The sequence below is a fragment of the Pocillopora verrucosa genome, chromosome 8 (genome assembly GCF_036669915.1).
Source record: "Pocillopora verrucosa isolate sample1 chromosome 8, ASM3666991v2, whole genome shotgun sequence".
NCBI lineage: Eukaryota > Metazoa > Cnidaria > Anthozoa > Scleractinia > Pocilloporidae > Pocillopora > Pocillopora verrucosa.
In genome coordinates, this window is record NC_089319.1 from 8815928 (window position 1) to 8843663 (window position 27736).

Below are 27736 nucleotides of genomic sequence, written 5' to 3' on the forward strand. Positions count from 1 at the left end.
ATTGGGTCAATCAGTTTTGTGGTGAGTGGGGTCCGGCTACTTGGGCAACAGCATGTCCTCTAAACCACCCTGCACTGGCTTGTGCTCTGAAGAGGACAAACAGGCATCTCTTCACGGAGTCGAAAAAACACGGGAAGTAGCAGTCTACCGGTTATAAGTTACAATGCTCAATTGGCGTATAGTGAAGTTTCAGGGGCTGTTTCCAACGGTGGAAGAGATCTTCACATCAAATTGGAAAGCTATCGCCTGCCTCAAGCTGGGCAGCCACCAGCTAGTGAGGTGCTGTCCCGCCATGATCTGCCTTCCTCTTTGGGTGTATGAGGATTAGTTACGCCGAGAAGCTTATCGTAACTTCCTTACCGGGCAAGAAAACATATTTATCACAAAGAAAAATCAACAAGAAAAATTAGCTCTTAAACTGGGATGTTCGAACGTCCACACCATGACAACTGGACTTGACGGCCTCCTGAAGATCAGTGACGCAAGAAAGACAGCGATCATCGACGACGAGCTACTGAGACTTAAGGTAGACATAGCCACTCTACCATAGACCACGGAGTACTGCAACACCTTTCTGAAGATGCTTGAACCAAAGGACAAGGGATCAGAACGCCTGGTACCTCTCTGTCTCCATACTTTTGTAGGACTAGTAACACTCATCGGCGCCTATGCCTCAACCTTGACCTCCATACCTGGGGCAAAAGACCTACCTGAACGATACCATCAAGAACATCCACAGCAGCAATCACCTTATCCTCCTTGGCGACTTCAATGCCAGAGTAGGAGTAGACCATGAATCTTGGTCTTCCTGCTTGGGTTCCTTTGGAGTTGGCAAGATAAACGAGAACGGGCAGCACCGGTTGGAGCTTTGCTCTTATCATGGCCTCTGCCGGACCAGCTCCTATCTGCAGATGAAGCCACAACACAGAATGTCATGGCGCCACCCTCGATCCAAGCACTGACACTGGCTCGACATGGCCATTGTTAGGTGTACAAGCCTAAGCATGTGCTTCTCACCCGCTCATACCACAGCGCTGATTGCAACTCCAACCATTCACTAACATGCTGCAAGATCAAACTGCTACCAGAGAACCTTCATTGCTTCAAACATTTAGGGAAGCCACGCACTGACAAAAACAAGAGGCAACATTCTGAGAAGCTTGAGGATTCATAAAGTCTCTTGAAGATGATCTGTCTGCAGGCCACCGATGCAACACCGCTTTTAGATCATGGAACCACCTGCATGAGGTAATTCAGAAATCAGCTCTTGCTACCTTTGGGATGAAGACCTCAAAGAACTGCGACTAGTTTAAAGCCAAGTCTGAGAAGTTGATTCCTGTTATTGTTACATAGCATGCTTCCCTTGCTGAAAACAAGCGCTCACCAATTGAGAAGACCCTCTAAGCAATCAGATCAGCCAGGAGCAAAGTACAGCAGAGAGCAAGAAGATGGGCCAACGAGTACTGGCGGGAGCTCAGTAACGACATCCAGACTGAAGCAGCAACAGGCAACATCAGGGCATATATGAGGGCATCAAAAAAACTCTTGGACCAACCTAGAGCAAAACAGTATCTCTGAAAACCAGCAGCGGAGAAGTGATCGCCGACAAAGTTGAGCAGATGGAGAGATGGGTGGAACACTAGTCAGAGCTCTATTCCAGAGAGAAGGTTGTTGTCACCTCAGCAATGGATACCTCTGCCCATCATGGAGGAGTGAGAAGCTACACCAACACTGGAAGAAATCGGAAAGACTATAAACAGCTTAACCTATGGCAAAGCCCATGGGAATGATGGCATCTCCCAGACCTGATCAAGCACTGCAAGACCACCATTTTCCAGCCTTTACATGACACCGTTTGCCAAATGTTGGAGTGACGGTGGTGTTCCACAAGATACGAGAGATGCCAGGATCGTCACCCTGTGTATAAAAAAAGGCGTTAGGAGCAACTGCAACAACTACAGAGGCATCTCCCTCTTAAGCATTGTGGGCAAACTGTATGCCAGAGTCCTGTTAGTACGTCTTCAACAGCTAGCGGAATGCGGCCACCCAGAGTCCTAATGTGGCTTTCGAGCAGAACATTCTACAGAGGAGATGATCTTCTCCCTTCGCCAAATACAGCAGAAGTGCAGGGAACAGCAGAAGCCCCTCTAAATTGTCTTCATAGATTAGGAGGAGAAGGGAAGGGTTTGGAGAGTTTTAGAAAGCTATGCCAGCCCAGACATTTTGTCCTGCAGCAGCGTTCGAAAAGTAGCACAATTCAAAACCGAGTTCAAAACATTCGAAAATGTTTACAGAAGGTGAATTATGCTTAAAGCATAAGTATTGCTTTTATTTTTAATTAGGTGACCTAAAGACCATGCATTAAAAAAAAATTGATCAAGTAAATATAAATACCCATACATATAAATAAACAGATAATTAAATAAAAATAAAATTTATTAGTTAAATTCTGTAACCCTTAATCCTTAGCTGGACAGAAAGCCGATATAAATAGGAGTGATAGGGTTTTATTTTTAACTTAGTTAAACTAGGTGAGTTGCTGCATATCTGCGACCTAATTAGGTACTTGGGATTACTGTATAATACAGAGTTACACCTGATTAAGTTTATGACTAATAAATTAATGATGATTGAACTGAGTTGAGTGTAATTCAGTCTGAAGTTATACACGTAATTTGAAATTACAGTTGAAACTACCACTTTATTACATCAAATTTGAAATGGCAAAATTCAGTTGCTAATACTTAAGATTTTGTAGTCGGTTATAAACTGATGATCTTTTGGTCTGTATACTGTGCTAAACTTGTATTTTAGAAAGGCTTTCTCATTGGCTGGGAAAAAGATGCATTTTGTATACTGTGCTAAACAGTATACAAAAAATAGAGAGTAATATACTAAAAATAGAGTATACTAAAAATAGAGAGTAATAGATATGATCACCCCTAATATTTTGGCCTCCAGTTCTGAGTGTAGAACATCTAAATGTAGAAATGTATCGTAGAATTCCAATTGCAGTTAAATTAAACCCTTGTGCCGTGAGCTCATGTCATGCCCTAACTCAAAACAAGAAACAACTTTTAATGCGGTTCGTGTACAATAAATTGTAGTGATGAAATGACAAGAGTCGATTTGAAATGGAGATATTTCAATTGTTACCTTTGAAGGAGGCACCCAGAGGTTCCTTTAACGCTTCCCATATGGTGATTATCTGGTTTCTGTCCTCCACTGACAGACCAATCTGAAAAAACCCGATTTCCTTTCAGGTCATAGTTCAGAATGCGAATTATTAGAAATTTAATAGGCAGAGTCTCCACAAAAGCGCTCCATTTGATTTCGCTTGAGATACAGCTTTCGCTCATTTCTCGTGTGTTACAAGAAATTCTTGTACTTGTACTAAAACCCCAATCTTCTTGATCGAATCTCTTTCTTTTCCTTTGTTTTAAGGAAGTCAAAGTTCACTCGTGGAACTCTAACTACGACGATTTCACTCGACGTAACCGAAGAACAATTTAAAAAAAGCCCTAGAAACTCAGTTTAAAACAAATATCACTGCCTTGTATTCATGTCTATCTTAGCCATTCAGCCGACTTTTGAAAACACCGAGTTTTGAAAAAGGTAGTGCCTTGTATTCATGTCTATCTTAGCCATTCAGCCGACTTTTGAAAACACCGAGTTTTGAAAAAGGTAGTTGACTTGAAAGAACCCCTATCGGTTCGTCAAAGTCAAACACGCGAACACAGACCAACTCCAAACGGTAGTTTTGAAAAAGTGACTCACTCTAATTAAAGGCGCCATGAGGGGTCCCACCATAGAAAAAACCTCTGCAGCTCGCCCCTTATACTATAACTCCAATCTTCTTGATCGGATCTCTTTCTTTTCCTGTGTTTTTGAATATTTTCCATAAATTATCTAATGTATCCAGCTATCTAAAAGATGATAACTGTTGGTACGTTCTAAAATTCAGTCACTGGCTGACAATCCAGATGTAAATTGATACACTTTATATTACGCATCACAGTGTACACAGTATTTCATTGATTTCACAGATATTGCGAAATATTTTTAAGATGCATTTTGAATTTACTTGTGATTAGCTCTTATCAATACCATTTATTCACGAATCGCACCATTTTTTTGCTCTTCAAAATGCATCTTTTTCCCAGCCAACGAGAAAGCCTCTCTAAAACACAAGTTTAGCACAGTAAACAAAAAAAAAGATCATCAGTTTATAACCGACTACAAAATCTTAAGTATTAGCAACTGAATTTTGCCATTTCAAATTTGATGAAATAAAGTGGTAGTTTCAAGTGTATTTTCAAATTACGTGTATAATTTCAGACTGGATTACACTCAACTCAGTTCAATCATCATTAATTCATTAGTCATAAACTTAATCAGGTGTAACTCTGTATTATACAGAAATCCCAAGTACCTAATTAGAAGGTCACAGATATGCAGCAGCTCCCCTAGTTAAACTAATTAAAAAATAAAACCTCATCACTCCTACCTACATCGGCTTTCTGTTCAGCTAAGGATTAAGGGTTACATAATTTAACTAATAAACTTTATTTTTATTTAATTATCTATTTATTTATTTTAAAAGGCATGTATGGGTATTTATATTTACTTGATCATTTTTTTTCATATATGGTCTTTAGGTCACCTAATTAAAAATAAAGGAATACATAATGCTTTAAGCATAATTTACCTTCTGTAAACATTTTCGAATGTTTTGAACTCGGTTTTGAATTGTGCTACTTTTCAAACGCTGCTGCAGGACAAAATTTGCAAATAAAAAGAATTGCTTTTTACTAAAGATCTTGTCTATAAAGCCAAGTTTTCTTTGAAAAATCTGAGCGATTGACATGATGAGTCTTTACGGTGTTGTTGTCACACAATAACTCGTTCGCGTCTGAAGCTGTTATAGTCATTGGAGATTTTACCTTCTTTGTTTGCCATGAGGTTCTTATAAACATTATTGGAAGAAAAATTTTTTCTTTTACTAAAGACCTTTTACTTTTCTATATGTTTAACTTCTGATAAGTTGTACTGCATTGAAGACCAACTCGCCGACGTTTCTACTCGATTTTATACGTCGGCGAGTTGGCGTTGGCGAGTTGAACCGTCGGCGAGTTGACCGTAATTCAGGGTGACGATCCCGGCATCTCTCGTAACTTGTGGAACACCACCGTCACTCCAACATTTGACAAACGGTGTCATGTAAAGGCTGCAAAATGGTGTTCTTGCAGTGCTTGATCAGGTCTGGGAGATGCCATCATTCCCAGGGGCTTTGCCATAGGTTAAACTGTTAATAGCCTTGCCGATTTCTTGCAGTGTTGGTATAGCTTCTAACTCCTCCATGATTGGCAGAGGCGTCCATTGCTGAGGTGACAACAACCTTCTCTCTGGAGTACAGCTCTGACTAGTGTTCCAACCATCTCTCCATCTGCTCAACTTTGTCGGTGATCACTTCTCCGCTGCTGGTTTTCAGGGATACTGTTTTGCTCTAGGTTGGTCCAAGAGTTTTCTTGATGCCCTCATATAAGCCCCTGATGTTGCCTGTTGCTGCTACAGTCTGGATGTCGTTAATGAGCCCCCGCCAGTACTCATTGGCCCATCTTCTTGCTCTCTCTGCTGTACTTTGCTCCCGGCTGATCTGATTGCTGAGAGGGTCTTCTCAATTGGTGAGCGCTTGTTTTCAGCAAGAGAAGCATGCTTTGTAACAATAACAGGAATCAACTAGTCACACTTCGCTTCATACCAGTCGCATTTCTTCGAGGTCTTCCTCCCAAAGGTAGCAAGAGCTGATTTCTGAATTACCTCATGCAGGTGGTTCCATGACCTAGAAGCAGTGTTGCATCGGTGGCCTGCAGACAGATCATCTTCAAGAGACTTTGTGAATGCTCAAGCTTCTCTGAATGTTGCCTCTTGTTTTTGTCAGTGCAGGTGTGGTATGAGCGGGTGAAACGCACATGCTTAGGCTCTAAAAATGACCATGTCGAGCCAGTTTCAGTGCTTGGATCGAGGGTGGCGCCATGACATTCTGTGTTGTGGCTTCATCTGCAGATAGGAGCTGGTCCGGCAGAGGCCATGATAAGAGCAAAGCTCCAACCGGTGCTGCCCGCTCTCGTTTATCTTGCCAACTCCAAAGCAACCCAAGCAGGAAGAAGAACATTCATGGTCTACACCTACTCAGGCATTGAAGTCGCAAAGGAGGATAAGGTGATTGCTGCTGTGGATGTTCTTGATGGTATCGTTCAGGTAGGTCTTTTGCCCCAGGTATGGAGGTCAAGGTTGGGGCATAGGTGCCGATGAGTGTTACTAGTCCTACAATCAGAACGCCTGCTGCCTCTCTGCCCCCTTATGGGGGCAGAGAGGCAGCAGGCGTTCTGATCCCTTGTCCTCTGGTTCAAGTATCTTCAGAAAGGTGTTGCTGACTGCAAACACTGCTCCGTGGTCTATGGTAGAGTGGCTATGTCTACCTTTAGTCTCAGCAGCTCGTCATTGATGACCGCTGTCTTTCTTGCGTCACTGATCTTCAGGTCGTCAAGTCCAGTTGTCATGGTGTGGACGTTCTAACATCCCAGTTTAAGAGCTGATTTTTCTTCAAGATTTTTTTTTTGTGATAAATATGTTTTCTTGCCCGGTAAGGAAGTTACGATCTGCTTGTTGGTGTAACTAATCTTCATACGCCCAAAGAGGGAGGCAGACCATGACAGGACAGCACCTCACTAGCTGGGGGCTGCCCAGCTTGAGGCAGGCGATAGCTTTCCAATGTGATGTGAAGATCTCTTCCACCGTTGGAAGCAGCCCCTAAAACTTCACTCTACGCCAATTGAGCATTGTAACTTATAACCGGTAGACTGCTACTTCCCGTGTTTTTTCGACTCCGTGAAGAGATGCCTGTTTGTCCTCTTCAGAGCACAAGCCAGTGCAGGGTGGTGTAGAGGACATGCTGTTGCCCAAGTAGCAGGACCCCACTCGCCACGACACTGATTGACCCAATGGAGCAGCAAGGCCGATACAGCGGTTGATGAGGTAGAAAACGTAGAAAACTGTGAAAACTCCTAAAAATCTTTCACAACTCTTGGGATTTTGTATAAGTCAGCGTTGGAATACTCCCGAAATAATGTCCAATAGCGATAAAATGCCCTTTGTCTAAACCGATCAGCAATTATTAATTTTTCCCTCCATGTTTAAGGGGTTGCAACATCAATTTCGAAATTGCTTTCAGCCATTTTCCAGGTTAAAGGATGGAAGTAAAAGAAAGAAAAATCGATTGTGGGGCTTGCTTAGGCTCGAGCGTATCATAGGAGACGACAAATCTTTTGAAAGATTATTCTATTTTCATTTATTTTGTCTTAATGGCCTCTTTTACGAAACAGCCAATTAGACAATCCTGGATGAGACTTTAGTCAATACTCTTGACACCAATCTTATCGATACTACATGTTAAGGGTAGATGTTTTTGTCTTTCTCTCCCATTTTCCGGAAAAGAGCTTTTCTGTACGAGCTCTACACAAACAGGGCGTAGGCGTTATCAAATGTAGTGACATGTTCACATTTTACCCTTTATTCAAACACAATGAGACACATGCATGGTTCTAACTTTAAGCCTGCCAAATTTAAATACTAACGCAAGTTACCTAAGTACGTCAAAATTTAAAGTTTCTTTCGTTTGTCATTTCTACTTTCCAGCGGTGTACTTTGGAGACATCAATCTTCTGCCTTTTTTGCAGCGGTTTTGGTTGATGCTTTGTGTGTTGGGGCATCTCTGTTTGGCAAGGACCACACAGTTTTCCGCTGACCACGATTTTTATTATAGCACTCGCACCAAGATCCTGCAACTTTCCAACCGCAACCTTGCCATCCCCAATCTTCAAATGTGTTTGGGTATGCAGTTAACTTAGAGTCACCTGCACCTTCTTTCACTTTCTTGTAATGGACACACGTTGGACCACGGCAGGAGCACCAAATGGGTTTGTAGTGGCAGTCATCGCTATTGTGGCAGCCCTCTTTTGCCAGGGTACACTCGAATTCTGGATACTCCTTGCTGGAGCTACTGGTGTGGTCAAATTTTTGGATGGCAAGTCCAGAGCTACTTATGTATGGACAACCATAATTCAAGAACCCAAGGTAGTAGAACTCAAGGTTTGTGGCTCGGATATTGTTAGGAGATCCCTGTTTAAATCGGCTCTGCAGGATGGTCCAGATCGCCATGAAGGTGTGCTGGACAGACGCGGGAAATTCATCTGCCTCATCCATGAGTTGGCCAAGCAGTTCAACCGACGTCGCCCCGTTTGCCAGCTTGCTATTTGTTTCCCTTTTTCCACCTATAACGAAGCGTTTCTCGCTTGTGCTCATCTGGCTCGCTTTGGATATCTCACTTTGGCTTACGTTTGAACATGCAGAGACGCCAACCTTTCCAACCTGGGTAGGTCCTGCCACCGAAACGCAAGCTTTTACTTGGAAATCTCTTTCAGTGTAAGCCTTAGAGCTCTCTGCAAATGTCATTTGCTGAAATCTTGATCCGCGCTTCACAGATGTTATGACATGAGAACCGTATTCCTTGAGAAAATTCCGATACTCTCTCCATGAGTTTGGTTCCCAGGGATTTTCGATGTTTACGGGCAAGTCCTCGAGGTCATTTAGAAATGTTCTTTTGAAGGTGGAGATGTCGTCACTCGTTAAACATTCTTTATCGACGTGGATCTTTTCTGTTAACGCCTGCTTGATTAAAGACATGCCACTCACTTCACTTTGCTGTGAACTTTTGCTCTTTGTTGCTACTGATACCGTAACACCCAACGAGTAGGAGGACTGCAAAGAAGCGCTCAAGCTTGACTGGGTAGCAAGTGACTTATAAAATTCCTTGGTATTTGCGTAATATTCGAAGTGGCTGCTCGAAGACTTCAAAGTTTTCTTCACGAGACATTTGGAGGGAAGCTCCTCAAAGATCCTGTTCTCATGCTCCTGAAAGTCGGCCAATAAGTTGACCTTTCGAAGATCTATCACTCTTCCCAGCGCAGGATTCTCAGCGCCGGTAGCTTCACATGTTTCTTTAAATGCAAATAACCCAAGAACGAGAAGCACCAAAGGGACATGCATCATTCTGCTTTCCGAAGTACAATCTACGGGAAAAAATATTGCGCAATTACTTGGGAAATTGGCTCCAGAACGGGACCGAAACGTTGGAACGTGTTTGACATGAGGCGATAAAAGAAATGTTTTAATGAATACATAAAATTCCGGTTAAACCTTTTTTTGCCAGATATGAGAAACAAACAAAAAGCTAGCATTTTAATTCGATATTTTAAGCTGAGAAACTCAGTTAAGTCATCTAGATATTGCTGTTTAGTGAGATACTTTTAAACTGGCCTATCTATTACACATGAATAGGCATATCACACCCTGAAGATTGGAGACCATTCAAAAATGGACGTCTTTGCTTGCTTGTTTGATTAAAGAAACCCCAATTTTCTATATGCAAACTTCGTGATGGGGCTAGACCTTGAACTTAAGCACTATGCCATCATAATAGCCACAAATAGTGAATGATATACGAATTAAAACCAATTCAACTCTTACTCTTACTTAACTTTATTATTTTTTAAAATGAAAGATATAACAGGAAAGGGGGGTCAAATTTCAGTTTACTGACATCAATGAATTGCAGCTAGAGAGATATTGGTGATCATTTGCTCGTAAGAAGAATCCTTCGGCAGTAACCTGGAATTAGTGGCAAGTTTGGGTTTGAGTGACTTGTAATGAGTTTCAACCTGTGCGAAAAGCTCAACAGTCCTCAGTGCTAAGACTGAGGCAGACTCATCAAATAGAAGTATGTTGGATAAAGGCCCTTCCCTATTAAAGACTAAATGATGATCATTCTTACAATGATTGAATTAACGCAAGGGTATCCAAAACAAAATCACACCCTCACGTGTCAGTTAGGTTGTATTTTAGCACTATTTGAACGTCTCGCAAGTTCTTGTCGACGAACCGGTAGTTTCAAAACGATAGCTTTTCCAAAGGTTTAAATTTTTAAAGACTGTCTCTTAAATTAAGGGGCTTACGAGTCTATATTTCAATCCGGGATTTAAATGATTCGGTCATTTAATGACACGTGTTTCGTTAAATACTACTTGAAGTAATTTTTGAGCTTTACAATGAAGCACTCTTTCGAGTTTGTTTATCACTTGTCTTCTTTTTAGTGGCGTGTATTATATATTTGCTTTTGTCTGTTTTAAAGTTTGCGCGTTTGGTTCAAATTCGGTGGCGTGAAGTCAAACATCCCATTTTTAACTGGTGTGAATTCCGGCTTTTAAATTTCCAACTGAATATGAATGAATTCGAAATATCTTTAAACAGGAAGCCTGCTTGGGAATTTCACCCGAAGAGCCTTTTGAATAGTAAACGAAGCTGTTTACAACACGTCAGTCTGGTCAGTTCTTTAAGTACGAAGGTTATCTTTATAGAGGATGCACCCTTAAAAACCGTCAACATTGAGACCTGGAACGAACAGTTCGTATGTTGACTCTGAACAGACAGGCAGTTCCGAAACCCAACCTTGGAATTTCAATCGTCCGTTCTTTTTGAACCCCATAAACGACCAAGTGACTTTTTTTAACTACATTGCGGGCTTCAATTTGGTTACGACGCTCAGTAGTTTATGCCCTTAAGTAGAATATCCATCAGTAGTAACATTGCTAGTATTGCAACTTAGAATGGAACCACTCAGATCTCTCAGTAAAGCAAGATGTTTTTCCTACCCAGCCTTTTGGATTTGAGATGTACTTTTCAAATCCGAATTTTTCAAATTTTATGCATATTTACACCACTAATACCCCTGATGTCTTCTACAAAGAAAACATTAACAAGAATTGAGCAAAATGCTATGATTTTACCGAAGAAACAAAAATCAAGACGTTTGAATCCACCTTCTCGTGTTCGTTTTTACCAGTATCCTGTTTACAAGTGGCTAAATGAGATTTGGTACTTTTGCCGAATATTTTGAAGTTCAAAAGAGGAGATTACTTGAAAACTGTAAAGTGTGTTTGATAGATTAACTTTATGAGTTGTTCTACATTGTAGGATCAAAGATGAATTCTCAGACGATCTCAAGAGGATTTCTTTTGGCACCTATTCTATCTACGCACCTTATGATATCAATTCGTTCGACGCTCTCTTTCTCCTGACCTCTATGTGATCTCGATGTGTCGAAGTGGTGAGTTGCGTTTGGCTTTTACAGATTATACTGCTGCTTAATTTAGAATTCATATCTCATAGGAACGTTTTCATGTAGGCAGTTCATGGTCCTCCATGAGTGAGTTTTGCTGGTAGTCCGCCTACGTAGTCCACTCTTCGGTATTCAAGCTGTCCAAAATGTGGTATTAATTCATATCTGACAAAAGCAAACGTAAGTGGCCAAATTAATAATTAAATGACTGCGGTAAAAGGAAAGTTGTTTTTGTCAAACGGTCGACTTGACCTGTGGCATCCTGATGAATCCGTCATAGAAGGCGAAAAAAGTTTACAGAGAGAAAAAAGATGTGTCTTGGCAGGTAGTGTAGACAGTGTGAGCGATTTATGGTTTACAAATACGTAACATAATTAAAAATTTATCAGTGAAACAGAAAAGAAAAGAAATGTTCCAATTATAAAAAAGAGAAAAAGGATTACAAACGAAAAAATTAATCAATAGTGATTCTCAGTTTGTTCTACGTTAACTTTCAGTATTTTAGACTAGAAATTGGTGTCCTCTTTAGTTAAAATAGGTTGGGAAGTGTTTTTTTTTTGCTTGAGGGAGTAGTAGTCGCCTATTTTGTGAAGTCGTTCGTCCGCGAGTGATTTACTGGTCGTTGAAGAAAGGGTCCTTTCGTCATCTGATACACACTTTACACAAGTTTCATATTTCTAATCGTGGTATTTAATCGGACTAGGTGCCGTCTAACAAAGCGTTCGCAACTGTACAATTCCCAGCCATGAGCCAATTAGCGATTACAAACAAATAAAGAGTGTATTTATTTTTTGCAATTTTATATTAGTTAAATTTTACAAAATTGTGTTCCCCCTACCAATGATTATTTCGACACATTTTGAAACGCAGCTATGACACTGTAGTGTTACTGTTTCTTCTCGATATGATGACGTTTTACAACTCAATTTTTATCACACAATATTCACTGGTAGTGCTAGTACTGTGCTACCTGTTCACAAAGAACAAAAGGACTGGGAATATTGCCACTTTCCATCGGCAGCGTTTCCCTCGCTTGAATAATATCTATATGTGGACAACAATCGATCTAACATCTCTGCTAAGATAGGTAGCCCGGAGAACTGATAAGAAGCGTTTTAAAAGAGTGTATTTTGAAGCTAAGTTTCCTTTGTGGGACTTGGTAATGTTTTCTTCTTGGTAAACCATGTGCCTCGTTGATGCTATTTTTAAGAGTTTCGCAGAATTACAAAATCCAAAAACAAAAAGAGATATGTAATATAAAGGAGTTTGAGTCGCTAACAGTGACGCAACTCAAGAGAACCAGTCGCTTTGATCTCCATTGTTAGAAGAAAGGAAAAAAATTATTTAAACAAATACTTGAAAGTTATTATAGAAATTCACGAAAGCACTACCAATACCGCCATTAGGGTCAGAAAGATTGTTACCGTACAATATTACATATATCGGACAACCGTAACTCTTGTGTCATGTAATCGTTTGGCAGGTAGCTTGTTAAGGTTAAAAGTTACGTACCCCCTTCCCTTTTCATAGCTGTTTTAGCCTGTACTCATAGCATTAAGCGACATCGAGTGTTACTACCCACTCTTCCCCCACCTGATTGAGATACCAGTCAGTCTGAGGGCTACCTTCAAGCATTAATTTTCATTAGGCTTCCCTGAAAATTCGCCTGTATCCATTTATACTCCTGGGTGAGGAGAGGCATTGTGAAAACTAAGTGTTTTGCCCAAGACCAGACCAGGTCTCGAACCCAGACCCCTAGAACGGCATATTTACCAATAGACTGCCGCGTTTACCCTGAACTGAACTGATAATCTATTTTTAATCCGTAAGAGCTGAATGAGCATATACTTAGGCCGCCTGTTCCTTACACTGTTTTAAAACCACCAAGATTACTACTACCAGGCACGGTCTTATAGGATACTCTGGTTGGTTATTAATGTTTTTTTGTTTGTTTGTTTTTCGCGTAAACTGAGCGATAAAGAGCCAACTCTAGGTAAAGGTGCCGCAAAAACTTCGACTTGTACCCAAGACTTAGACATTATTCAATTGAAATTTCCTCCACTGATTTGTCAATGTCTCAGATGAACGGAAATAGTGCATTTCGGAGAACATTTCTACGCAGTTTAGTTGTATTTCACGACATGAAGTGTGCAACACTACGGGTGTAATTTGTGTGTAAGATCCAAACACCACTTTGTTAGCAAATTACTCTACGTTCTCAGTTGTTTTCCTTTTACGTTGTTATAATTTTCCAATTTAACATGATGTCTTTGTATTATTATTTTAAGTTAAAAACGGATCGTTTGTGGTAGTTTTTTCAGTTAGTTTTGCTTTACTTGTGAAGGCATCAGTTCATTCGTAAATCAAAGTTGACGTCGCATCCAGTGCAGCTAAAGTAACCCAACAACAAATGCACCTGTTATTTGATAAGTTCATTTTTCTCTCTCTCTTGCTGTGCTGTACTTTAAAGTTTTGTTTGTAAATTTATGTTTTAGTTTAATCGCTTGAATAATAAACCGTTTAACAGAGAGGCCACCAGGGAAGCAGATCAAATAAAGCGCGTGTAAATTTTACCTGCTGGAATCTCCTTTGAGAAGAGCCCATTTTGACTGTGTGTGAGGGATAGCAACGATCAGGGTCGAATTTTGCGTAGGGAGGCTGAATAAACTGACTAATGGAAAATGTGATTTTATGTGACATGACAACTGCATCGCAAATTTAGACCGACACCTAGATATTCGAGGATTTTACATTGTGTTTAAACAGTTCCATGAACTCATTCAACATCATTGACTTTGCCTTATTCCAACAGTGGTACATTCATTATTAGAAGATCAGTTTGCAGTGATATTGTTCCTCCACCCCATTCGCATGGGAAGATACTGACCAGCTTTATAGCATAAGTATATTATAGAGTGTATAGGGTAATTAAGTATTGTCAACTGAGTTGATAGCGTAAATTGGCCACCGTTCAGTCTTAAAGCTTACGGTTCGAGCGTTGGCCCTTCGTCACAGTGATTCGCTCTGACGAAGGGCTCACGCTCGAAACGTAAACTTTAAAACTCTTGACAGTGGTCAATTTACGTTATCAACTTATTTTATAACACAAAATTACCCTGTTATACTCTCCCACCGACGCAGTACCACAGTTTCTTCAGAAACTTACCCCTTTCATAGGCTTTTGAGTGTGTCTAGTACAGTGACTCGTCTTACCTTGGTGGATACTCGTTTTCGGTCGTAACGCTTTTTCCAGTAGCTCGTTTGGTCAATCTTAATCGATACTACTGACGTTTTAATAGTAATAGTAGTCTCGGCATACACTGGCTATGTCCTTCTCTCCTTTTCTCCGAAAAATAGATTTTCTGCCCGTGATACACAGACAGCACATGAATGCGATCAAATGTTATAACAAGTTCACGTTTAATTCTTTATTCAAACTAATTGAGACACATGCACTGTTTACCAAGTTTAAGTGAGAAAAATTTCAATTATTACATAAGTTTTCTCAGTTCTCCAAAACTTGAATATTCTTTCTTTTTCGTTTTCCTTTCCTACCGGTGTACTTTGGAGAGCTTAATCTTTTGCCTTTTTCATGTGCGCCCTGGGTTTGTGCCTTTTGTGTAGCAGCATCTCTGTTTGGCAAGGACCACGCAGTTCCGCTGATCAAGATTTTCATTCTTGCAAGTGCAGCTAGCACCCAAAAATTTCCAGTCGCAACCATGACATCCCCAATCGTCAAATGTGTTTGCGTATGCGGTTTCTTTAGTGTCACCGGTATCCTGTGTCACCCAATTGTAAATGGACACACGTTGGACCACGACGGGAGCACCAAATGGGTTTGTAGTGGCAGTCGTTGGCACTGAGGCAGCTCTCTTTTGCCAAGGTGCCCTCGAATTCTGGATACTTCTCACTGGAGCCACTAGTATGGTCGAATTTTTGTATGGCAAGTCTAGAGCTACTTATGTATGGACAACCATAATTCAAGAACCCAAGGTAATAGTACTCCAGGTTTGTGGCAATGATATTAATAGGAGATCCCAGTTTAAAGCGACTCTAATGGATGGTCCAGATCGCCCTGAAGGTGTGCTGAACAGACGCTGGAAATTTATCTGCTTCATCCGTGAGTTGGTCAATCAATTCAACCGACGTCGCTCCGTTTGCCAGCTTGTTATTCGTTTCCCTTTTTCCACCTTTGACAAAGCGTTTCTCGCTTCACAGACGTTATTACGTGGGAGCCATATTTTTCCAGAACAGTACAATACTTCACCCAGGATTTTCACTTCACTTTGTTGTGAACTTTTGCTCTTTGTTGCTACTGATACAGTAGCACCCAACGAGTAGGCGGACTGCAAAGAGGCGCTCAAGCTTGACTAGGTGGCAAGTGATTTATAAAATTCCTTGGTATTTGCATAATATTCGAAATGGCTGCTCGAAGACATTTCGGGGAAAGCTCCTCAAAGATCCTGTTCTCTTCTTCCTGAAAGTCGGCCAGTAAGTTGACCTTTCGAAGATCTATCACTCTTTCCAGCGCAGAATTCTCAGCGTCGGTAGTCTCACATGTTAATTTAAAAGCGTATAACACACAAACGAGGGGCACCAAAGGGAAATGCATCATTCTTCTTTTCTTATGTCACTTCAGATATGATAGACGATCTACGGGAAAAATTGTTGCAAAGCATGCGCAATTGCTTTGAAATGCAGTCTCCAGAAAGAACCAAAACCTTTAAACAAGTTATACATAAGGTGCGTAAGATTCCAAGTAAAACGTTTTATACCACGAATGTGGCTGGCATTTTCCTTTAAAATTTTTATTTCGGACCTTTTAAATTTTTAGATGTGATTGTTTAGTGAGACAATTATAAGATTGTTCTTTTAATTTTGAACGGCATTGGAGGATGTTAGGTCAAGTAATCTTCTAGCTAAATTACGACTACTACGTGCTTTTAAATCATTTGCTTGTTGTTTTTTGCTTTTTGATTCTATAAAAAGGAACCTTAAGTTTTAATATTAATATCAATTCTAGTTTGATGAAAAATAATGTAAACTCCACCTTCTGAAGTAACCAAAAGCCCATGACCTACGTTTAAGTTTTTCTCTAAACGATAAAAAAGTGGTGCAAAAAAGCTTGAAAAGATATGAATTTTTCTCAGGGGGCACAGTAACGAATCCGGTAATCTGATTGGCTTTTAGTGTGGTCCAGATTTTCCTGTCTCTAACCTCAGTCACAGTAACTCTCTCGTGAGTCACCTAGAACATTCCTAGCTTCGTTGCTATTTTCCATAAATAAATTTTGTTTTGCCTGCTGGGCAGTTTTTTCAGGCAAATCAAGCCGATTAATAACTTATTAATCGTCTCTTTTCTCACTCTCAAATCGCTTTTGTTGCCACTAGAAAAGTGTTTTCTAGATGAATTTTTGGTAGCAAATGTGTCATTAAATGGGTTTACATGCGGCCTAGACACAGTTTTCAATTACTCTAATCCTTCACAAAAAGTTACTCAGAAAGTTAAAACTGCGATGTATTTGTTTACAGTTGAATTTATCGATGGAAATTTCATTCATTTCATTTTTTAATTCCCTCAAACAATTTTTCGTTGCTTGCAATAAGTCTTTACACGTCTGGCCATCTGTAACGTAAATTGCACGATAAAAACCGAGTTAATTTAACGAGAAAAAAACCGCATTAAATTCCTCTTGGGTCTAGTGTCCCATTTGACTTATGTGGTGGAAAAAGACCAGATTTACACGCGCTATTGAAACTCTTCGACTCACTGGTATCTAATACTGCGCATAAACTCCACCATCTGCCATCATATGCCACCATTTTAGAAACCAGCACAGTTTTATGTTGCCAAAAATACGCGCTAATCGTTACACGATAAGAAAATCTATATTAGAAAATCCATATCTATAATTGTGTATGTAATATTCACTAAGTGAAAAGTAGTCAGTACTGCAAAACTCCTTGATGTAGACATAAGGTATATGAAAGGCAGAAGAGCCTAAAATTAAGTAAAAATTCATAAATAGTTATAAAAACTTAGATCTCAGGAGAGTTTTGGAATTCATTTGCGTGCAAGTGCATGTGATAACTTTAGTTCACGGCAAGAACAACTCCTCCTAAAAAATTTAAAATTCCCCAAAAGGCTACAATTTATTTCTTTCGGCAACTACTTCAAAAATCGTTGTAAAAACGTAGGATTTTGACATCGAGAATTGTTGAATGTTCTGATAACCTAGAAAGAGGGGAGGGTCACATTCCAAATTCAATTGAAGAAAACTTACTGATGGTTCCGTAAACCTCAACTCTACGGCAGATTGATCGTTGCCAAGTAACTGGTAGAAAACGAAGGTATCTTGCATAAATCAGAACTTCCAGAGCATGTTGGTCAATTGTGTAGGATCCACCGTCCCTGTGAAATATCTATAAAATAATGAGAAAATATAACACAGTCACAAGTATTTGAAATGAATTTTCTCGAAAAGAGGGTTCAATAACGATAAATATTGTAAACAGCTGAAAGGAACCGCTCATCTCCAATGCTGTCGCAGAAACGTGGTGCAGAATATGGACTAACGTACGCGCCCTTTCGATTTGCCTACAAGCGATACCGCTTGATTGGATCATGTTTACTGTAGGTAATCTCGACCGATATAGCCGTCGATATATCGGTATATCGATTTATCTCTTAGTGTACCCGTTTAAAAAAAGTAAAACATTCAAAAGTCAGCCTGTTTACCCATAATACAAGTAAGGGCCTTTGAACATTCATATTGTCTCCTCTTCATTCCAAACCGAGCAAAAGCATGTTACGTGGGCGTTGTTTCGGTACATAATCCTCTTAGTTATATTTTTTTTAACTGACAGGAAAAATTTCCTCGCTGAGATTTCAAGGGAAAACAACACATCAATTTTTAATCAGGTTTCGCAATGGCCATGGAAGCGCATATTCTAGAAATATTAATCAAGTAATTGAAGAAGGGAAATTGAGTAATTTTCCAACCGTGGTGCAGCGATGTTTCTCATGGAAAACAAGTGAAATAGCAGGAGAGCGACGCTCAGCGATTTCCTAGACAAACCAAGTTAACTTTGGTACACCCACCTTTTGTATGTCTTTGCTAACTGAGAGCCTGGTGCGGGATGTTAATGAATACGATCGCACATACTAGAGTACTTATGAATCCTACGGATATGCACCGATTCCACAAGCTTCTCGTTATCTATTCGTTCGATGGATTTCTTCTTTTGGAACCTTTAGCTTATTTATTGATTTTGCTCATAATATACGTGTTGTGCTTATTGTGTACGTTTGTGAATATGAACGAGAACCCACCACTGTAATAATATTTGCTAAACTACTTCGGCTTTACTTATTGCAAAGGTTGTTAAATTACGAATCAGATAGGCTTTCCCAGACACAATTATTTTGGATATTCTGACAATGATAAACAAGGAAATGGGATACGGCAGGTTTTCTGTTTTGCATGCCAGACAAATCTTCTGCAAAGCTAACCCATAGCATTATCATACAACCTCTGGTTCTTTTCAATGCTATAAAATTGTGCTATATCAGTAGCCATATGCAGTCTTAACTGCTTATTTTTAGGATATCGCTCTTTTCACAGACCGCCAACATTTCTTTCTTTTTAGTAGTCTGATTGTCCTATATAGATTATGCTAAGAGAGTGTCCGCTTGTCAATTCCAACGCAAATAAGTAGGTCAAACTAATGATCTTTTGAAGCCGATCCTGCTAAATTACCAATCACATGCAGCGATGTGCTTATTACAGACAAACTGCATACATATCTTCATGTTCCTGAGCAACCCGGCGATATGTTATCTGTAGAGATTAGTCTGATATTATATTTTTTCACAGCAAAAACACGTTAATTCTTCCTACAATGTTAATTGTGATAAAAATACTTACATTGCAAAAACTACGAAATTACTTATGTACCGGTAACTAACTAATTACAAAAACGTTGAAAACGATAACAAACAGCCTTGCAAAAAAAGATTTTCCACGCGAGAAAAACTTCGAAATCGGACTCCGAGTCCGACTGAAAAATTTGGTCGAAATCAAGTTCGCTATTATTTCAATTGTCCTCGGTCGATTTGTAGACCATATCGTCTTCAGAACCATCTAAACCATCAGGCCAGTACCACCGCAACACGATTCTTTTCGTTTCCTGTCGTTCGCATTTTTGTGGTTTTCTCGCCTGTGTTGTTGATCGCGCGATTCGGTGGCATGTCGAACGTTGGCGGAGTCTCACCCATGTTAGCAATCAGATGCAGAAGGTAACTGTGTTCTTCGCCACAGCCTGACGTTACTTTCTGACACACCAAATTCACGTTCGGCAGCCCGGTTTCCACTTTGTTCAGCAAACTGGACAATTCTCAGCTTCTCAGAAACTGTGTAGCTCTGACTATCTAATGTATCCAGCTATATAAAAGATGATAACTGTTGGTACGTTCTAAAATTCAGTCACTGGCTGACAATCCAGATGTAAATTGATACTCTTTATATTACGCATCGAAGTGTACACAGTATTTGTTTGATTTCACAGATATTGCGAAATATTTTTAAGATACTTTACAATCTTTGTTACTTGCATTTTGAATTTACTTGTGATTGGCTCTTATCAATACCATTTATTCACGAATCGCACCATTTTTTTGCTCTTCAAAATGCATCTCTTTCCCAGCCAATGAGAAAGCTTTTCTAAAACACAAGTTTAGCACAGTATACAGACCAAAAGATCATCAGTTTATAATCTCTCGTACCGACTATAAAATCTTAAGTATTAGAAACTGAATTGTGCTATTTCAAATTTGATGTAATAAAGTGGTAATTGAACTGAGTGGAGTGCAATTTTGGTTTGAAATCATACTTGTAATTTCAAATTACGTGTATAATTTCAGACTGAATTACACTCAACTCAGTTCAATCATCATTAATTTATTAGTCATAAACTTGATCAGGTGTAACTCTGTATTATACAATAATCCCAAGTACCTTATTAGAAGGTCACAGATATGCAGCAGCTCACCTAGTTTAACTAAGTTTAAAATAAAACTTTATCACTCCTACCTACATCGGCCTTCTGTTCAGCTAAGGATTAAGGGTTACAGAATTTAACTAATAAATTTTATTTTTTTTCAATTATCTATTTATTTATTTTTAAAGGTATGTATGGGTATTTATATTTACTTGATCATTTTTTTTTTCATACATGGTCTTTAGGTCACCTAATTAAAAATAAAAGCAATACATAATGATTTAAGCATAATTCACCTTATGTAAACATTTTCGAATGTTTTGAACTCGGTTTTGAATTGTGCTACTTTTCGAACGCTGCTGTAGGACAAAATTTCTGGGTTTGGCATAAAACTTTCTAAAACTCTCCAAACCCTCCCCTTCTCCTCCTGATCTATGAAGACAATTTAGAGGGACATCTGCTGTTCCCTGCACTTCTGCTGCATTTGGCGAAGGGAGAGGATCATCGGTATCTCCACTGTAGAATGTTCTGCTCGAAAGCCACTTTAGGACTCTGGGTAGACGCATTCCGCTAGCTGTTGAAGACGCACTTAACAGGACTCTGGCATACAGTTTGCCCACGATGCTTAAGAGGGAGATGCCTCTGTAGCTGTTGCAGTTGCTCTTGTCGCCTTTGTTTTTGCACTGGGTGACGATTCTGGCATCTCTCGTATCTTGTGGAACACCACCGTCACTCCAACATTTGACAAACGGTGTCATGTAAAGACTACAAAATGGTGGTCTTGCAGTGCTTGATCAGGTCTGGAGGATGCCATCATTCCCAGGGGCTTTGCTATAGGTTAAGCTGTTAATAGCCTTGCCGATTTCTTGCAGTGTTGGTATAGCTTCTAACTCCTCCATGATGGGCAGAGGCGTCCATTGCTGAGGTGAAAACAACCTTCTCTCTGGAGTAGAGCTCTAAGTAGTGTTCCACCCATCTCTCCATCTGCTCAACTTTGTCGGTGATCACTTCTCCGCTGCTGGTTTTCAGGGATGCTTTTTTGTTCAAGGTTGGTCCAAGAGTTTTCTTGATGCCCTCATATATGCCCCTGATGTTGCCTGTTTCTGCTGCAGTCTGGATATCGTTACTGGGCTCCTGCCAGTACTCATTGGCCCATCTTCTTGCTCTCTGCTGTAATTTGCTCCTGGCTGATCTGATTGCTTAGAGGGTCTTCTCAATTGGTGAGCGCTTGTTTTCAGTAAGGGAAGCATGCTATGTAACAATAACAGGAATTAACTTCTCCGACTTGGCTTCAAACCAGTCATAATTCTTTGAAGTCTTCCTCCCAAAGGTAGCAAGAGCTGATTTCTGAATTACCTCATGCAGGTGGTTCCATGACCTAGAAGCGGTGTTACATGGGCGGCCTGCAGACAGATCATCTTCAAGAGACTTTGTGAATCCTCAAGCTTCTCTTAATGTTGCATCTTGTTTTTGTCAGTGCGTGGCTTCCCTAAATGTTTGAAGCAATGAAGTTTCTCTGGTAGCAGTTTGATCTTGCAACATGTTAGTGAATGGTTGGAGTCGCAATCAGCGCTGTGGTATGAGTGGGTGAGAAGCACATGCTTAGTTTTGTACGTCTAACAATGACCATGTCGAGCCAGTGTCAGTGCTTAGATCGAGGGTGGCACCATGACATTCTGTGTTGTGGCTTCATCTGCAAATAGGAGTTGGTTCGGCAGAGGCCATGATGAGAGCAAAGCTCCAACCGGTGCTGCCCGTTCTCGTTTATCTTTCCAACTCCAAAACAACCCAAGCAGGAAGACCAAGACCCATGGTCTACACCTACTCTGCCGTTGAAGTCGCCAAGGAGGACAAGGTGATTGCTGCTGTGGATGTTCTTGATGGTATCGCTCAGGTAGGTCTTTTGCCTCAGGTGCGGAGGTCAAGGTTGGGGCAAAGGCGCTGATGAGTGTTACTAGTCCTACAAAAGTATGGAGGCAGAGAGGCAGCAGGCGTTCTGATCCCTTATCCCCTGGTTCAAACATCTTCAGAAAGGTGTTGCCGACTACAAACGCTACTCCGTTGTCTATGGTAGAGTGGCTGTGTCTACCTTTAGTCTCAGTAGCTCGTCGTTGACGACCGCTGTCTTTCTTGCGTCACTGATCTTCAGGAGGCCGTCAAGTCCGGTTGTCATGGTGTGGACGTTCGAACATCCCAGTTTAAGAGCTGTTTTTTTCTTGTTGATTTTTCTTTGTGATAAAAAAGTTTTATTGTCCGGTAAGGAAGTTACGATCTGCTTGTCGGCGTTACTAATCCTCATACACCTAAAGGGGAAGGTAGACCATAGCGGGACAGCACCTCACTAGCTGGGGGCTGCCCAGCTTGAGGCAGGCGATAGCTGTCCAATGTGATGTGAAGATCTCTTCCACCGTTGGAAGGAACCCCTAAAACTTCACTCTACGCCAATTGAGCATTGTAACTTATAACCGATAGACTGCTACTTCCCGTGTTTTTTCGACTCCGTGAAGAGATGCCTGTTTGTCCTCTTCAGAGCACAAGCCAGTGCAGGGTGGTGTAGAGGACATGCTGTTGTTCAAGTAGCAGGACCCCACTCGCCACGACACTGATTGATCTAATGGATCAGCAGGGCCGATATAGCGGTTGATGAGGTAGAAAACGTAGAAAACTGTAAAAACTCCTAAAAATCCTTCACAACTCTTGTGATTTTGTATAAGTCAGCGTTGAAATACTCCTGAAATAATGTCCAATAGCGAGAAAATGTCCTTTGTCTAAGCCGATCAGCAATGGTTAATTTTTCCCTCCATGTTTAAGGGGTTGCAACGTCAATTTCGAAATTGCTCTCAGCCATTTTCCAGGTTTCGAAGTAAAAAAAAAGAAAAATCGATTGTGGGCCTTGGTTAGGCTCGATCGTATCATAGGAGACGACAAATCTTTTGAAATATTATTCTATTTTTATCTATTTTGTCTTAACGGCCTCTTTTACGAAACAGCGAATTAGGCAATCCTGGATGAGACTTCAGTCAATATTCTTTACACCAATCTTATCCATACTACATTTTTAGGGTAGATATTTTTGTCTTTCTCTCCTATTTTCCGGAAAATAGCTTTTCGGTACAGGCTCTACACAAACAGGGCGCGGATGCTATCAAATGAAATGACATGTACACATTTTACCCTTTATTCAAACACAATGAGACATATGTATGGCTCTAACTTTAAGCGTGCCAAATCTCAATACAACGCAAGTTATCTAAGTACGTCAAAACTTAAAGTTTCTTTCGTTTTTCATTTCTACTTTCCAGCGGTGTACTTTGGAGACATTAATCTTCTGCCTTTTTTGCAGCGGTTTTGGTTGATGCTTTGTGTGTAGGAGCATCTCTGTTTGGTAAGGACCACACAGTTTTCCGCTGACCACGATTTTTATTATAGCACTCGCACCAAGATCCTGCAAGTCTCCAACCACAACCTTGCCATGCCCAATCTTCAAATGTGTTTGGGTATGCAGTTAACTTAGTGTCACCTGCACCCTCTTTCACATTCTTGTAATGGACACACGTTGGACCACGGCAGGAGCACCAAATGGGTCTGTAGTGGCAGTCATCACTATTGTGGCAGCCCTCTTTTGCCAGGGTACACTCGAATTCTGGATACTCCTTGTTGGAGCTACTGGTATGGTCAAATTTTTGGATGGCAAGTCCAGAGCTACTTATGTATGGACAACCATAATTCAAGAACCCAAGGTAGTAGTACTCAAGGTTTGTGGCTCGGATATTGTTAGGAGATCCATGTTTAAATCGGCTCTGTAGGATGGTCCAGATCGCCATGAAGGTGTGCTGAACAGACGCTGGAAATTCATCTGCCTCGTTCATGAGTTGGTCAAGCAATTCAACCGACGTCGCCCCGTTTGCCAGCTTGCTATTTGTTTCCCTTTTTCCACCTTTGACAAAGCGTTTCTCGCTTGTGCTCATCCTGCTCGCTTTGGATATCTCACTTTGGCTTACGTTTGAACACGCAGAGACGCCAACCTTTCCCACCTGGGTAGGTCCTGCCACCGAAATGCAAGCTTTCACTTGGAAATCTCTTTCAGTGTAAGCCTTAGAGCTCTCTGCGAATGTCATTTGCTGAAATCTTGATCCGCGCTTCACAGAAGTTATGGCATGAGAACCGTATTTCTTGAGAAAATTACGATACTCTCTCCATGAGTTTGGTTCCCAGGGATTTTTGATGTTTACGGGCAAGTCCTCGAGGTCATTTAGAAATGTTCTTTTCAAGGTGGAGATGTCGTCACTCAGTAGACATTCTTTATCGACATGGATCTTTTCTGTTAACGCCTGCTTGATTAAAGACATGCCACTCACTTCACTTTGCTGTGAACTTTTGCTCTTTGTTGCCACTGCTACCGTAACACCCAACGAGTAGGAGGACTGCAAAGAGGCGCTCAAGCCTGACTGGGTGGCTAGTGACTTATAAAATTCCTTGGTGTTAGCGTAATATTCGAAGTGGCTGCTCGAAGACTTCAAAGTTTTCTTCACGAGACATTTAGTTGAGAGCTCCTCGAAGATCCCGTTCTCTTGCTCCTGAAAGTCGGCCAATAAGTTAACCTTTCGAAGATCTATCACTCTTCCCAGCGGAGAATTCTCAGCGCAGGTAGCTTCACATGTTTCTTTAAATGTACATAACCCAAGAACGAGAAGCACCAAAGGGACATGCATCATTCTGCTTTCCGAAGTACAATCTACGGGGAAAAATGTTGCACAATTACTTTGGAAATTGGCCACAGAACGGGACCGAAACGTTTTAACGTGTTTCACATGAGGAGATAAAGGAAATGTTTTAATGAATACACAAAATTCCAGTTAAACCTTTTTTTTCCAGACATGAGAAACAAATAATAAGCTAGCATTTTAATTGGATATTTTAAGCTGAGAAACTCAGTTAATTCATCTAGATATTGCTGTTTAGTGAGACACTTTTAAACTGGGTTATCTATTTTGAACAACATTGGAGGATCTAAGCGATGTTCTTCTTACACATGAATAAGCATATTACACGCTGAATTTGGAGACTATTCAAAAAATGGTTGTTTGTTGTTGTATTTTTTGGACGTATTTGCTTGCTTGTCTGATTGAAGAAACCCCATTTTCCATGTGCAAACCTTGAACTTAAGTACTATGCCATCATAATAGCCACAAAGAATGAATGACATACGAATTAAAACCAATTCAACTCTTACTGTTACTTAACTCTATCATTTTTGAAGGTGAAAGATATGACAAGAAAGGGGGGTCAAATTGCAGTTTACTGACATCAATGAATTGCACATAGTGAGATATCGGTGATCATTTGCCCGTAACAAGGATCCTTCGGCAGTGACCTGGAATTAGTGGCAAGTTAAAGATACAACTCAAAAGGTATGTCAAATTTACGTTACATGAAAGACGTCCTCTAAACAGGTATTGAATGACTTGTAATGAGTTTCAACCTGTGCGAAAAGTTCAACAATCCTCTGAGCTAAGACTGAAGCAGACTCATCAGACAGAAGTACGTTGAATAAAGGCCCTTCCCCATTAAAGACTAAATGATCATCATTCTTACAATAATTGAATTAACGCAGGGGTATCCAAAACAAAAACACACCCTCACGTGTCAGTTAAGTTGTATTTTAGCACTATTTGAACGTCTCGCAAGTTCTTGTCGACGAACCGGTAGTTTCAAAACGACAGCTTTTTCAAAGGTTTAAATTTTTAGACTGTCTCTAAAATTAAGGGGCTTACGACGAACGTCGAGGTAAGATTCTACATTTCTCTCCAAGCTTTAAATGATTCGGTAATTTAATGACGCATGTTTCTTTAAATACCACTTGAAGTAATTTTTGAGCGTAAAAATGAAGCACTCTTTCGAGTTTGTTTATCAGTTGTGTTCTTTTTAGTGGCGTGTATTATATATTTGCTTTTGTCTATTTTAAAGATCGCGCATTTGGTCCAAATTTAGTGGCTTGAAGTCAAACATCCCATTTTTAACTGGTGTGAATTCCGGCTGTTAAATTTCCAACTGAATAAAAATGAATTCGAAATATCTTTAAACAGGAAGCCTGTTTGTGAATTTCATCCAAAGAGCCTTTTGAATAGTAAACGAAACTGTTCACAACACGTCAGTCTGGTCAGTTCTTAAAGTACCAAAATCATCTTTATAGAGGATGCACCCTTAAAAACGGTCAACATTGAGACCTGGAACGAACACTTCGTATGTTGACTCTGAACAGACAGGCAGTTCCGAAACCCAACCTTGGAATCTCAAATAATCCGTTGTTTTTGAACCCCATAACCGACCAAGTGACTTTCTTTAACCATATTGCGGGCTTCAATTTGGTTACGGCGCTCAGTAATATATGCCCTTAAGTAGAATATCCATCAGTAGTAACATTGCTAGTATTGCAACTTAGAATGGAACCACTCAGATCTCTCAGTAAGGCAAGATGTTTTCCTAATTAGCCTTTTGAATTTGAGATGTACTTTTCAAATCCGAATTTTATGCATATTTACACCACTAATACCCCTGATGTCTCCTACAAAGAAATTATTAACAAGAATTGAATAAAATGTTATAATTTTACCGAAGAAACTAAAATCAAGGCCTTTGAATCCACCTTGTCGTGTTCGTTTTTACCAGTAGCCTGTTTATAAGTGGCTAAATGAGATTTGGTACTTTTGCCGAATATTTTCAAGTTCAAAAGAGGAGATTACTTGAAAACTGTAAAGTGTGTTTGATAGATTAACTTCATGAGTTGTTCTAAATTGCAGGATCAAAGATGAATTCCCAGATGATCTCAAGAGCATTTCCTTTGGTACCTATTCTATCTACGCACCTTATGGTATCGATTCGTCCAACGCACTCTTTCTCCTGACCTCTACACAATATCGATGTGTCGAAGTGGCGAGTTGCGTTTGGCTTTTACAGATTATACTGCTGCTTAATTTAGGAGTCATATCTCATAGGAACATTTTTGTGTAGGCAGTACATGGTCCTCCATGAATGAGTTTTGCTGGTAGTCCGCCTACGTCGAGAGTTTCACACAATTGCAAAATCCAAAAACAAAAAAAGAAATGTGACATAAAGGAGTTTAAGTCGCTAGCAGCGACGCAACTCAAGAGAACCAGTCGTTTTGATCTCCGATGTTAGAAGAACAACAAAAAAAAAAAAACAAGTATATGAAACGAATATTGGCTGGTTATTCTAGAAATTCATGAAAGAACTACCAACACCGCCATTAGGGTTAGATCGGACAACCGTGACACTTCTGTCATGTAATCTTTTGGCAGGTAGCTTGTTAAGATTAAAAGTTACCTACCCTCTTTCCCTTTCACAGTTGTCTTGGTCTGAACTCGTGCTAAGTTGCCCATCCAGATGAAGCTTATCTCCATTTCAATAGCCTTAAGCGACTAAGAGTGTTACCACTTCCCCCCTTTGAATGAGATACCAGTCCATCTGAATGCTAAATTCA

The 27736-nt window shown here is 40.2% G+C and overlaps 2 protein-coding genes and 1 pseudogene across 2 annotated transcripts; all 3 read right to left on the reverse strand.

Moving 5' to 3' along the window:
- Positions 1–7624: 7624 nt before the first annotated feature.
- LOC136283089 (DELTA-thalatoxin-Avl2a-like) lies at positions 7625–9127 on the reverse strand. Its single transcript, XM_066171314.1, has one exon. It carries the CDS (start codon positions 9109–9111, stop codon positions 7717–7719), a length of 1395 nt encoding a protein of 464 aa, XP_066027411.1. The 5' UTR covers positions 9112–9127; the 3' UTR covers positions 7625–7716.
- Positions 9128–14741: 5614 nt separating this feature from the next.
- Positions 14742–15851, reverse strand: LOC131778929 (DELTA-alicitoxin-Pse2b-like; annotated as a pseudogene).
- A 7564-nt stretch (positions 15852–23415) lies between these two features.
- LOC131779024 (DELTA-thalatoxin-Avl2a-like) lies at positions 23416–24950 on the reverse strand. The gene has a single exon (XM_059095542.2). The coding sequence runs from the start codon at positions 24948–24950 to the stop codon at positions 23556–23558; it is 1395 nt and encodes a 464-aa protein (XP_058951525.2). The 3' UTR covers positions 23416–23555.
- Between the last annotated feature and the right edge of the window lie 2786 nt (positions 24951–27736).

Bases quoted from the DNA above. Each gene is read 5' to 3' on its own strand.
- LOC136283089 (XM_066171314.1), bottom strand. From the start codon at position 9,111: ATGATGCATGTCCCTTTGGTGCTTCTCGTTCTTGGGTTATTTGCATTT.
- LOC131779024 (XM_059095542.2), bottom strand. From the start codon at position 24,950: ATGATGCATGTCCCTTTGGTGCTTCTCGTTCTTGGGTTATGTACATTT.